Source organism: Mya arenaria, chromosome 6, assembly GCF_026914265.1.
Source record: "Mya arenaria isolate MELC-2E11 chromosome 6, ASM2691426v1".
Taxonomy (NCBI): domain Eukaryota; kingdom Metazoa; phylum Mollusca; class Bivalvia; order Myida; family Myidae; genus Mya; species Mya arenaria.
Genome location: NC_069127.1, coordinates 62,934,638 through 62,949,311, shown reverse-complemented (window position 1 = coordinate 62,949,311; position 14,674 = coordinate 62,934,638). Strand labels below are relative to the sequence as shown.

The 14,674-nt window shown below is 32.1% G+C and overlaps 1 protein-coding gene across 2 annotated transcripts; it reads right to left on the bottom strand.

Moving 5' to 3' along the window:
* On the bottom strand, positions 1-13,983 carry LOC128238490 (transmembrane protein 50B-like). Of its 2 annotated transcripts, XM_052954457.1 has the most exons (8): positions 13,831-13,983; positions 12,280-12,388; positions 11,747-11,859; positions 10,627-10,694; positions 9,608-9,700; positions 9,278-9,338; positions 6,784-6,865; positions 1-2,552 (listed from the first exon to the last, which is right to left on the bottom strand). In XM_052954457.1, exons 2-7 carry the CDS (start codon positions 12,376-12,378, stop codon positions 6,820-6,822), a joined length of 480 nt encoding a protein of 159 aa, XP_052810417.1. In that variant the 5' UTR covers positions 12,379-12,388; positions 13,831-13,983; the 3' UTR covers positions 1-2,552; positions 6,784-6,819. The 2 variants fall into 2 exon arrangements, with proteins under 2 accessions (XP_052810417.1, XP_052810416.1); XM_052954456.1 differs by lacking the exon at positions 6,784-6,865.
* Positions 13,984-14,674: the final 691 nt, after the last annotated feature.

Below are 14,674 nucleotides of genomic sequence, written 5' to 3'. Positions count from 1 at the left end.
AAACGTCTAAAGACTTTATTTTAAAGGAATATCTAAAATAACAACATTATGCTCAAGAAATAAAAATGAACATTAAATAACATAACAGTGTGAATTGTACAAACAACTGTTTGGGGAAAATGCATATATGTGCTAACAAAATGTTATTCTTAAACTTAAAAATGTAGGCGGCAATGTCTTGGTTATTTTCCTATGCAATATGGATACTAATAGTATTAATAAAAGGGATACATGTATATGATCGTAAGTGTTCTATTATTACATTTTCACTAAAATTTCAAGAGGCAATAAGGAAATGAATAGCATTGTGTTAATTTATTGAATGCAATAAATTATAAGCAATGAATTATATACAGGTACTTGAAAAACCCAAGTCAACATTTTAACATTTGCAATCCATATTCTTCATATACAAACAAGGCTGTGTCTAGCTTATCCGATTGAATAAACAATATATCTACCCTGTTTTATATGTCAATTAATACGCTTATGTCAAAAATGTTTATTATGATTTTATGAAGTTGTGCCATGCCAAGTTGATATTTTTTCACTTACCAGATTTTATTATTTTTAGCGACTGCTACTATTTTTCACCAAAAAACACCCTCAGACAAAGTTGTTCCTGTACCATACAATTCAAAAACAGTTATTATAGTATAACATTTTGAAGGACTGAAACTGTAATATGAAATGAAGCCTTTGACAGTTACTTTCTCAGATTTATACTTAAATAACTTGTTAGTTCATCAGAATTATAATTCGAAATACAAACTAGGCATCAACAAAAGTTATCAACTTCATCTTGTCTTATTTTTAAATGAAACGCGAACAAAATTAACAAAAATCTTTCCACACGCTTCAATTTTTCTTGGCCATAACCTAACAAACAAAAATGACATTGGTGTGGCCTTATAAAATAGTTGGATCTAAATACCAAACAGATGGTGGTCCGAACTATGACACAAACACATAATCAGCACTTGATACTAAAGCTTACAATGTTTATATTAACATAAAACACTTAGTTAACAAACATAATATCATGTCAGGGGGCGTAATTCACCGTTCATAATGCAACTTATTGCAAAAAATTCTATTCGATGAATTTGTATGATTAATAATATTTTGAATGCCCTCAACAATTAAAAACATTTTTAATTTACATTAATTATATGTTTAAACTATTTTGACCATGACTATTTTTACTTACTTTCATAATTTTGGTAATTTTCTTTAAATTCAACTAAGAGAAATCAAATTTTTCAACTAAGTTCACTTCATTATAAATAAGGCCTACTATACGTTACATACATATCAATTTCTTTTACTATCTTATAGGGTAAAAGATAATGCCTGCAATATCATCACAGGACTATTTCACAGAGGTCTATGGTCACACATTCAGTTGAAGCATTTTTATTTTCATTTATAAAAATTTCGATTTTTGAGTTTTATTTTACAAAGGAAATATTTCATTTTGGTAGAAAAGTCATACTGCCGTGGTCCAAAGTACCACAGGCTGTGTACTGGTAAAAGGCTTTTGGGGCTCGCTCAAATTCTGGACTTCATTTGGCCAATTTTGTTGACAACTTTTGATGCCGAACACTAGTGTAAGAATTCAGGCTTGTTGATTCAAGTGGTCGAAATTAGCACAAGCCCACAAGCCCTGCACTGGAAAAATGCTTCCCGGGCTTGCTCTAATTCTGGATTTTATATAGAAGGCTTCTTAAGAATGTTGATGCCAAGCCCTAGTGTTGGAAATTGGGCATGTTCACCCAGTCTCATTCTTATGACTGATGTTGTAGTTTTTAATTAACAGGTTGCCTTATATTGTTAGCAAAGCTTTTGACTGAACAATATCAGTGTGTTTAACTCAGTTTTTACCTTTAAAGTAAACAAAACATTTACTGGCCTCTGCATTGATATTAAACCCCTCATAAAACAGTCAATATAAGTCAATCTTGAATGTTATCAGGAAATGATAATATATTTATACCAAAGGCAAAACTTAAATTGAACATAGAACTTGCAAGTGCCTTCTTAATCTATTGTAAATTCAAATGTAATATAAGGTATAGAAAGATTTAATGTTTTTCTTAACTATACTACTCTGTTAATGTGTATTTATATATATACTCCATGTTCAGAAGACAGAGAAAAAAAATCATTCAAGAATGTGTATTCTTTGTTCTAGGGATGTGTATTCCATGTCCTAAAGATCTGTATTCTATATTCATAAATAGAGAGGTAACTTTAAACACTGAATGACCATTAAGTGTGCTCAGGTTTTGTTCGAAATGAGAAAAAACATGTATATTTTAACAATGTTTAAAGCTTCATTCAGGCATGGTAATCTATTATTCACAATTGTTCTGTGTGATTCATACAGTTTATCTATCAATTTCAATTCAAAGGATTGTTGTTCACAATTATTTTCTTGTGTTCACAACTGGTGTTCACAGTCCATCATCACGGCTGTTAGCAGCTGTTCACAAAAGCACAGATCTTACTGCCACAAATCTTCTGTTCTCCCAAATTTGAACAATATCGAACTGAAATATGAAAAAGATTATTTATTTAATAATTAAAATATACATCAAAAGTGTAGGTCCATTTATACACATAATGCCATAGTTTAAAATGGTATGCATGACATTATTTTTAAACAAATTGCCAATAGGTTTTTAGTTGTCAATTTATATAGTAACTGTTCATCACAGTGTTTAAATGTTAATATTATTATATGATCTGCATTCAGTATTTAATTAATAGACAATACTGTATTGTTACTACATATAAACAGTAAAACAACCCAACCCATCAATGATGAATTATAAAGTGACAATAATGTTGAATGTGATTGGGCAATATTGACTTGATCAAATTGATGAAATTAGCCAGCGCAAATATTTATTGACACGTTTTCAATATTATTTGTACGCATGAATCAAAATATTAACTAAAATGATTGTGCAGTTGGTGACCGCACCCAAAAATTGTCAATTTCATATCATAAATATTATTGCCAATTTTAATAATCCTTGATGGGCTACCGTAAAGAACAAATTTCTCCATCTCTAAGCCACAACTCACAAAGACAAACTTGTTAACAAAATGAACAAAATAAATGACAAGATTGAGTAATTTTCAGCATTTTATGCAAAAACATGCATTTTGTCAATATAAGTTAAAACAGTATACATTTCTGCTTCTGAATTTTCAAAAATGCCCCAAATTTCAAGGTGTGAAAAATTATCAAAAGGATAGTTAAATCGCAAAAACTTATTTTTCATAAGGAATATTGTTTCTTTATTTCTACATTTTTCTGTTACCAAAATCTATTATTATATGATTAAAAACATTTATACAATAAGTATTATAATCACTAGCATTATTAAAAGCCCCTGAAACACCTCATTTCTAACTTTTTATAGACAAAAAATCAAAACAAATTATAAAGAAAATTGCATTGGTAGATTGTTACATGCTGCATAGAAAAACATATCCTTCAAGTAGGCATATGAACATTACACACCAGACGGAGAATAGCTAACAAATTCAAGCTGTAGAGACCATCATAGTAATAGTAATGTTGATGAATGATAGTGGTTAAGACTGCTTGATAACAACAGTTCAACATTATAAATTTCAAACAATTTAAGCCTGAAAATGATGAAAATACAAGGTATTTTGGATAACCTGTATATCATGAAAATTTTATGGGGGGTTCATACCACCAGGCAGGTGGGTTAAACCCCTCCCGCGCCCTCCCCAGTTCGCTGCTACGTGGCTCAAAGAAATTGCCCTTTTCCATACCCCACCCTTCCCTTTTTTAAATCCTGACTGGATCATCACTCTGTTCTCAATGATTTCTGTTAAATTGTTTTTTAGTTTGTTTTCTACATATTTTACATTCAGCCCACAATTTCTTACCGGATCCAGACAAAAGAATAGATACTGTGCATTTTATAGAATACATATTGCGACATAACAAGGTTTTTAATTGGTGCCAGGAAGTAATCAGGTGGCTTTGGCAAATCAATAAACAATAAATTCTTACTAAACTTCAGCAGTACTTAAGCACAATAGCATGATATTTGAACAAGAATGATTTACATGTGAATATCAAGAGGTGAATGTGGAAAAGGTTTGATCTTTAATTTATGCCAATATAAATCAATTGCTATAAGATTTGCATCCAATTTTATTTATTTTTTAAAAATTGGTTGCAGGGGGTGGCATTTTATCTTTTTGTTTTTTTTCCAAAGGCCAGGGTTATAGTATAAAAGGCTGGTATTCAGAAAAAAGGCCACTTCACTTGACCTCACTGAGCTGTCTGCTAGTACAGACTGCCAGTACATTTTTTTCAAATATACAAATAAATTGAAATAATTAATGAACAATTTGCCAGATGGTTTATTAAATGTATCATAAACATATCTTTTGAATTTCAAGTCTCTCAAACAGCTATAGATACTACTTATAAATAAAAAAAAAATTCTAACCGACCGATTAACAACACCTCCTCTGCCAAATAGGCTTAATTGCTGTCCGGTAGGATATTGGGGGTCATGCACCATGGCCTATAAATGACTACTTCACCATTGAATATGTGTTCATGCTCTTTTTTCCACCTCAGATAAGTAGATCCAATAATTTGACCATGCTAGATATTCTTATCTTGCCCACGGGCGAAGATAAAATGCCCGTATGGAACTCCTTTTACCACATTGTAATTACCTCCCTTGTTGAAGACTGTCGTCAGTAGCATCAAGGAAATCTTGTCTTATGGTAATATTTAGAACGCTAATTAGTTATTTCTCGCTTCAAATGTCACCATAAAACAGTTTTCACGCACCATTCAAGAAATAATGCTTCATTTTCATTAGAACTATTTAAAAAGACCGATTTGACTATTAACATTAACTGGATCACTGCGCGTGACAACCACGTGCTATCGCATATCCATATGCAATTATTTTCACTAAGGTAAGCACAAAAGAGTTCCAGCAAAAAATACATTTTTACTTAATTTTGTTGAACTGAGGTGGGAGAAAAAGCATCTATCATAGCCGCTTGTGTAAGATAGGTTCATCCCGACCCTCGCGCAGGGTGTTTTGCGGAAACTTGGTAAACCTCATTTTTTCGCAAAACACCCTACGCTCAGGTCAGAATGAACCTATCTTACACTCTCGGCCATGGGAGATACTTATATTCTTATTGCATAAGAGACCATAAACATGAGTTTCTAGACAAACCACGAACATGATTGTAACAATTCTCCTTGTTGACATGAGAATGTTATTCATTGACACCGTAGGAATGAATAAACGCCAATTCCAGACAGAACCAGACTGATACACAAATACATAGCCCAGTTCAATGTTTTTATTTCAGTCAATAAAATTTAAGGAGTAGTGGAAAAAAAGGGGACAGGCGGGGATGAAAATCTAGCAATTAATTAATAGTTGCCTTATATAATGTCGCTTAAAACTAAAATTCTTTAAAAACATCTAGACATGCTTTTTCTCCCCTATTTATGTTAAAAGATTACTTGGACAATTTAAGTGGGGGCGCACCAAGTTTACAGTGGATATGCCAATACGTGTCAACTCAAAATGTTAATGATGCACTCTTACTCCCAAATAAGATTTACCAAAATTAATAATATTGTTTTAATATTCCAAAAAGGATGAATAAATGTTGAAAGCAATGGTTTTTATGAAGGATACCGAGTTTAATTTGAAAGAAATGAGCATAAAACACAGTATTTCTACCTTATGAGACTATAGTAGACCACAGTAAATCTTTTAGCATTCACCAATCATTTAATGTTTTTGCGCTTTCTGCTATTAAATACACGGTTACAATCTTGTTATCAGAAATTAATATTTTCCATAAATGCATTATTTAGTAAGTAGTTGAGGGTGTATCATTCAAAATTCATGTTTGTATTACATGTGTATGTATTGATTTTGAATAAGAGTGTCACTTTAAATATAGTTCGTGGCACCCAATAAAATAAGAATTGTCAAGAATGACATAATGTAGAGTCAACCTTCGGTTATTCTTTAACCTATCCACCACAAAAAATGTGTCATTCCTGTATAACACAAATAACAAAGTTTAAGGCAAAGCTCATAAAAGTTACATGACATGTGATAGATCTGGTGAGACTGCAGATAGAATGTGAGGTGATAGGTGAAACATTCTTAAGGCACGATAAAATTAACATTAGATTCTCATTCAGTTGTTTTTTAGTTACTGTGGCTAGAATAACAAGAGATATGTGAATCCCATGTGGTGCTTGTCGATGCACATAATTTATCTAGTTAAGGTCACCATGACCTTGACCTATTGACCCCAAAATAATTGAAGGTCATCTACTGACCATGACCAAAGTGCATACCAAGTTTGAAGACTCTAGACTAAGGCAATCAAAGTTGTTTAGCAAAAAGTGTCAACGCAACCCATACTTCCCAGGCAACTCAAAAAGCATGTGTTATAGTTAAACTTTTGTCAAATATAAATACAAAATATTCACTCCTACGCACAGGATACAGGAGGTAGAAAAAAAAACAGCTCTCTATAGGCTTAATATTGCTCTCCATGAGCCAATTTCTGACCACCGTGCACAAGAGTACATTGGGGCATAGGAGTTGAAGCCCGGGTGGGGAACGAGAATCTAACCTAACTTTGTCTTGCCTTTGACCTTGTGAGATATACAGTGAACAAGATATAGCAATATAACATGCATTGAAGGTAACTATTGTATATACTAACAAGAAGAGTATAAAGAGCTGTTAGTAGAGAAATCAGTTATTCCCACAAATCTTCTGCTCGACCAAACTTAAACACCATTCCGCTGCAATATAATAGAATCCATTGAAGAAATCCATACGGTACTTATCTAAACTGTTAACATTATAAAATTTCATATATCATCAATTTCGGACTGGAATGACATCATTAACACGGACAATAACACCATTAACTAACAGTTTATTTGTTTGCATTCTCATGTTAAAAGCAAATATCCCTACTATTATAATGAATGCGATCACAGCTTATGGCAAATGACTTTCAAACAAGTAAATGTACAATTTACAAATACATTTTATCAGGGTAGCACAAAGTGTGACACAATAATGTGATAATGGACATTGTCGTCTAACAGTGAAAACTATGTATATCGTCATGGACATTGTCGCCTAACAGTGAACACTATGTATATCATCATGAACATTGTCGTCTAACAGTGAACACTATGTATATCATCATGAACATTGTCGTCTAACAGTGAACACTATGTATATCATCATGAACATTGTCGTCTAACAGTGAACACTATGTATATCATCATGAACATTGTTGTCTAACAGTGAACACTATGTATATCATCATGAACATTGTCGTCTAACAGTGAACACTATGTATATCATCATGAACATTGTCGTCTAACAGTGAACACTATGTATATCATCATGAACATTGTCGTCTAACAGTGAACACTATGTATATCATCATGAACATTGTCGTCTAACAGTGAACACTATGTATATCATCATGAACATTGTCGTCTAACAGTGAACACTATGTATATCATCATGAACATCGTCGTCTAACAGTGACCACTATGTATATCATCATGAACATTGTCGTCTAACAGTGAACACTATGTATATCATCATGAACATCGTCGTCTAACAGTGAACACTATGTATATCATCATGAACATCGTCGTCTAACAGTGACCACTATGTATATATGTGTGTTTTCATTACATACAGAAAAACATCAATTAAAGGGATATTTCCCTTTAAGACTTCAAGAAGTAAAGATATCTGTGAAAGATAGTAGATAGAATTGTTCAAACTCCATGAGTAAATAAATAAAGTTGTTCGAAGATTACTACTATCTAGTTAAACAATATCTATTTAAAAGTTTAATAAATTGTAAATGAAAAGACAAATTCTCTCTCCGACGCTTCTAAAAATATGTACACTTGAACCCTGCTGACTCAAACTCTCAGGGAATGGCAAAAATTCTGTATGAAGTCTGTTTTCGATTTTAAAGGGAGTTGCTCACATTATATTGGTTCAGTCGTCGGAAGTTTTGTATAAAATGTGAACAAAATGATAGTTATAATATATCAAAATTGAAACATCATCAAAGGGAAGAGGACAGAAAATGTTTTATTTTGCCTAAAATTAATGCTGAAAAATCAATTTTAGGCTTTGGTTAACAAAATTTTGTTCAAATCAGGAGCCATCACTGGCGGTTTGTTCATTAAAGTAAGTTAAAAACTCAATTTGAACAAAGTTTGAACACATTTTTGTCAACATAAAATTTGTGAGCATGTCCGTTTAATGCTTTTGAGCAAAATGGCCTTGCCAACTGTTTTTTTCCAAAAAGTTTACCAGTAATAATAATTAAGACAGAATAATTGATATCATTTGAGAGTTCATAGTATGAAGAGTTAGTAATCTAGAATAGTTCACTCTTGGATAAATGTAACACACAACACAGAAAAAAAACGCTGTAGATTGCTTTCATTTTGCATGAGATTTATTCGATAATCAATTAGCTTATACTAATATATTCAAGATGAATTGTGAGACAGAAATATACTTATTTGAATCAATCTTGAGTCTTGTTTTCTTGGCAGATATCCAGGGGGCATATTTAAAAACAGTCTCAAGAAATATTTTATTCAAGAAAAAGTAATACTTAAAATAATATAAAAATATATTTGATATTCCATTCTAATAAACAAATCTTGTGTTAAAGATTTTTTTAGATGTTATATATTCAATCAAAGCTCTCATGGAATGGAAGTTACATTGCAATTAAGATTTTCTATTTCAAAGTCTGATTCTGATCTCCAACTTGAGACTGTTTGTAAACACAGCCTAGTACTGATGTCATTTGTAAGAGCCCATGAAAAATAACCCATGGGCCGATTTCTCGAAACTACTTAAGTCTGCTGTAACAGGATTAGTCTAAACTTATTTATTTAACAACAATTGTGAAAAAAGTTATAACAACATTAATCACTCTCATTGGCGCGATGTTAAGCGAGAGTGTGGTCTTGTGTTGTGGGGAAAAACGGAGTACCCAGTGGAAACCCACTTAGAAAAAACACACTCCCAAATTGAAAGCAATCTACAGATAGAGGGCACAGAACAAGAAAGTTGTAACTCCATATAAAAATAGAAAGAGCTATGATTGTCTTGTCTATGTATGTTATGTTTATGTTTATGTTTTGTTTTCATACCTGAAAAATATAAGAGCATTTTGCAAAAAGATTGCAATACCAGCCCACTCTGGACTTTTATCTGAAATGAAAGGCAACACATTCAGATGATTATGATTATATTCACTTATAAGAAACAAAATCAAGAGGATTACAATTGGATGCCAGAAGTCAGTCTGCGTGAATGCACAAGTCTGAAGGTCAGAAGTCGATAAACTGGGCCGACAAAAATTTTAAGCATTTAATTATATCAATGTAGAAGTGAGCCCTTGCTGGTCTCACTATGGGCTGAAGGGCCCTACAAGAAATGGACTGGGTGTATCACCCTACCTTTATGTGTATTTTACTTACCAGGGACAACATAAAGTCCGAATAGAATCCAAGAAGCTGCAATCAGGGCACCAAACCCGAGCAGGAAACCGATGAACAGCCACACTCTTGCACCTAAAAAGATAGTGAAAATAGTTTATGCCATGTCAGATGATTCTATGTTTAGCGTCATCTCATGAATATTGAACCCTCAGGAAAGTCTTAAGCCTCTATTAAAATTAAACAGGAAAATTGTTTCTTAAAATTCAAGTATTACTCAAGTACAATATATAATTCTGTATTCAGAATGGAAACAATTTTTGAATATTTCATATTTTTATTTATTTGTTGTTCTTTTCTTAATTTTTTTTCAACAACATTGTGTGTGTTCTATCTTATTAAGGTCATTAAATATACAAAAACACAATTAAACTAATAATTTGTTGAGTAATTACTCGAACAAATTAGCTTCTTAAAAAAAGGATTTTTTTTCTTCAAAACATTGTTAAAAAATTCACACATCAACATTTCACTTGACTGAGTCAAAACAAACAATAATTGGAAAGGACTTCCCTCTTCCAGCCCACTCCTATAGTTTTATATTGTATATATTACCTTGCATACTTTGTATGTTTTTTTCACTAATTATATGTTTAAACAAACATTTGAAATAATGCTAGACTGTTATGTGGTAAGATGAGTTAAGCAAGTTACTGAGTAAATCCTTAGTAATGGTTAGATGACATGAACTAAAATCTTAATGATAAAGAATGGGTGGAGTAAGTGAAGTGAACGAGCCCTTTTTAATCATTAAGATTTTAATTCATGTCATCTAACTGATATAGAATACAACCTCATTGACTGACACATTATCAATGAAAATCTGACGCAGGATTTGTGTATCGCATGAGTGGCAGTGGATGGACCTTTAAACACCCGTGAAAGTAGAATTTCTTAAACCTAGTACTTTATGATTGTCTATCTGTAATTTCAATGGGTATAAATGTAGGTTGTGTTCTAAAGAATGTTGGTGAAAATGGTCTCAGGCAAACTAAGCATACCTGTTTGTCCGAGGCAACCTGTACCGTAGTTATCCCCTCTGATCTGCCCATTGGACACTGAATTTATCCTAAAAAGCACAAACAGAAATTCATACATTTTTTTACAATTCAAAAATGCATAATTTTGACAGTATTATTGCGAAAAACCAATACATAATTGTGTTTAATTTTATCTTGAAATCAGAATACTTTTTTAACCTTTGTGCTTAAAAAAAATCACATGTATTGTAATGAATAACAATATATCCTCTATCTATTAACATAAATATTCATACTAAAATAAAATTATTTTCCTTTTAAATTATTTTTAAAAAATCAAGCTGCATTATCTAAACAAGCCTTAAATTTTTTTGTTCCATTTGCAGTGGTATGTTTCAGACAATTTTCAGTGAATCGAAAGGTCAGGAACTATATTTGTAATAATTAAATGATGTTTTCATATTAAACAATAAAACAACATGACAACATTAAAGCTGCACTCTCACAGATATACTGTTTTTACAACTTTTTTATTTTTTGTCTTGGAAAGAACAAATATTTGCGTGAATATCTGCAAACCAATGATAAAAAAGATTGCTGACAAAAAATCAGATCGCATTTTCATATTTCCGTTCAAAAATTAATGTTTTATGGCTTAAACTTTACTAAAAGTTGAAGAAAAATGCATAAAATATCAATTTTTTCTTTAATATAAAAATCTGTGATCTATTTTTTTGTAAGCAGTCTTATTTAACTGGTTTCCATGCATTTTCACAAAAATTGACTTGTTCCAAGACAAAAAATATTTTTTTTTGTCAAAACCAATCTGTGAGAATGCAACTTTAAAGGTCACCTACAGGAATAATGCTATTGACCCTATAGCCCTGCATGTATGTCATTTCCCAAGCTTGATGCAGGTCAGACTGATGAACTCTTGTACTTTGTATCTTACTATACATAGAAGTTACTATTAAACTACAAGCAATTCCCAACAGTTTACCAACAGGAATATAACCAGTGTCCCTATAGCCCTGCACATGTAGCCGGTGTGGTGCAGTGTCAGACTGTCTTAGGAACTGTATATCTTACAACATTGTACTTTGTAATCATTCAACTACAAGTTATTCTACAGTTCACCTACAAAAAGAATGCCAATGTCCCTATAGCCCCGCATGTATGGCAGGCGTGATGCAGGTCCGACTGACTCGGGTACTGCACTGCGGCATCAATGGCAATCCACCAGCCACTGAAAAACTACACGGAAAAATTTGATTCATCAATAAATGTTGCATAATCAAAATAATATGAGGTTAAAAATTTGATTAAAAGAACCAGATTTCGGAATATAGAATAAAATAAATGTAAAAGATTGTAATGTACTGAAGATGTGTTTATGACTTCACACTTATGTAGTTATGTGCTATTGATTCCTATAAAAAAAAAATATTGCTGAAATTTTCATTAGCTCTATTTTGTGTGTTTTTCCAAATTGTAGCAAATTCATTAATATTTAATAAGTTTTTATTGAATGCAATTTTTCACATCTGAGAAACAGAATGAAACTACATGTTTATCAATTAAATTTCAGAGGGAAAGACATAAAATATTGCAAATGGTTTCGACAGCAGTAATAGTACAATGTATACTGGTATATAAAAAGGTCGAAACACTTACCAGAACACCAGAGATAACAGAAGCAACCAAATTCCTCCTGTCCCCGAGTTGAAGACATTCACAGTCTGGGAGATGACAGTTGTCCAAAAAGCCTGACATTTTGGTTTTTCTGAAAATTTGAATGATTTAATAAGAAAATTATATTTCAAGTGTATTCTCTCTCTGAGTTCTTAATATAAACTCTATAATAGCAATTAAATCTATAGAATAAGAGTCACTGGTGTAGTCAATGTGACTTGTGTGAGTGACAGACAAAGAGAACCATTAATTACCCAAGTGAACCACCTATATATTGTGGGACAATACTACTGTAATCAGTGATGATTTGATTATTTGTGAATTATTCCTATTAAAGAAGAGCTAAACTAGAAAATAGACACAATACAAATAGATTAGAGAGACCAGCACAGATACCTTCCTGCCTTCATAGAATTAAGTTCTGGTACATAAGATAATAAAATATTTCTTGACCTATTTGGCAGTTAATATATAATAGTACTTCAATTAAGTACAATTCCTAACATTTTCTGTGAAATTCATAATGTTCAAACTCTTCACAGCATGACAAAATGTGCCCATTTCTTCTTTAGGACCCTGTCCCTTTTCTGCAGCACCCTGTCTTTTTTAAAACCTGGCTTAAACCCTAACCCAACTAAATGGTTCACTAAGACCTGGTTTACTTCAGCAGTGGTTCACTAGGTCTGACATTCACTGTGTCTGCTTCTAACCAAAGAGGTTGAGAGATCAAGTTAGAGGCATGTTCTCTTTGTAGCTCTAAAAAGTTTCTAACGTGATAAATTGATATGAGAACGTTTCATAACAGTTTACAGCCATCTTCTCATTTGAGCCATAAGAAAACTTATGTACAGGTGAAGTTGAACCAACATGAATTTGTATCAGTTTAAAGTTGCAAAGTTGTGTTCGAATTTGGTTTGTGGTCACCAAGCCGAAAAGTGTGTATTCTCTGTATACTTAAGTTTTCCCCACACCAAACCACACTCTCATGTAAAATTGTGCCAACAAGATTGATAAATATAATTTTGTAATAATTCATATTTTTGTATCATAAAAATGTTTAAACTAAAATTACACTTCAAATATTTTGTGATAGATACTCAAGGTAAACAACAGCAACAATTTCACCTACAGTTTTGCTATGTAGCAGTTTTATGGCACAATTATGGGATGACTTTTATGGCACAATTATGGGATGACTTCTCAAAAAAATATACAACTGTGTAATATAAAAATAAAATAACAAATAAACGATCAATGGCAGTAAAGGACTCAACCCTCTCAAATTCTGAAAATATTGAGTATTTTATTATCACAACTTACTGCTGCCGATTTTAAAGCCTCTGCTGAATTTCCTTTCAATTCATTTAGAAATATTACGATTTTTTTTTATGAACAACATTCCACATTCCCCACCCATGTAATATATGATACTGTTCACAAATCTTATGATTATGAGAAATCGCAATAAATAGAAAAATACCTCAAATATGTGTACAGGGGTTAAATACGCTAGTTAGATTGCTTTCAGTATACCTGTAAAAGTTGGTACGAATTCAAACAGACCCAAAGACAGTCGAACATAAATAATATCAAAATGTTGTTTTGATTTTCTTTTTATCACGACTTGTAATGTCGGTATCGTTATATTGCGACAGACAACACTTTTCGTCATTTAGAGTTGACAGTTTTAAAGTAGATAATTTCATTGTCTAGCTAATACCAGGGCAAACTCCGCGCAGTGTTACTTCCCTTGCAGTACAGTAATCACTGCCACCACAAGATTTTCATCCATAATTGGATGAAAACTTTTAATGGCATTTTTTTAAATCATATACATTTATTCTTATATCCTTTCTTAAATAATTACTTTACGCCAGTTGATAGGCATAATATGTTTTATAAAAAAATAACAATTAAAAAAAACATTCGGAAATGTTCGGTCTTTTTTTCAAATTGAAAGTAGGATTTACAAATTACAATATCAACATGGATGTGTTGTTAGCTATTCAGACATGTATCGAACGTTTTGCATTTTTTCCTTTTATGGAATAAAATCGTTTATTTTCAAAACAAATGAAACATGTTGCTGGAATTTCTTTTAAAGGTGTTCCGTCCATTTTGTAAATTGCAATCACGTGCCGTTTCTATCATCACGTGATATTTGTGAAGGCAGTGATTACTGTACTGCAAGGGAAGTAACACTGCGCGGAGTTTGATACCAGGGGCGACAGGATTTGACGTTAGAGGGGCGTAACTTAACCTGCGCCCGTCCCTCAGAACCGAAATCTGTTTGATTTAAAATGTTTGCAGGGTCTATTTCCAGCCAAAAATGGTGCATTTTGTGTGTATTTTATTACTATATCTCCTATATTGAAAT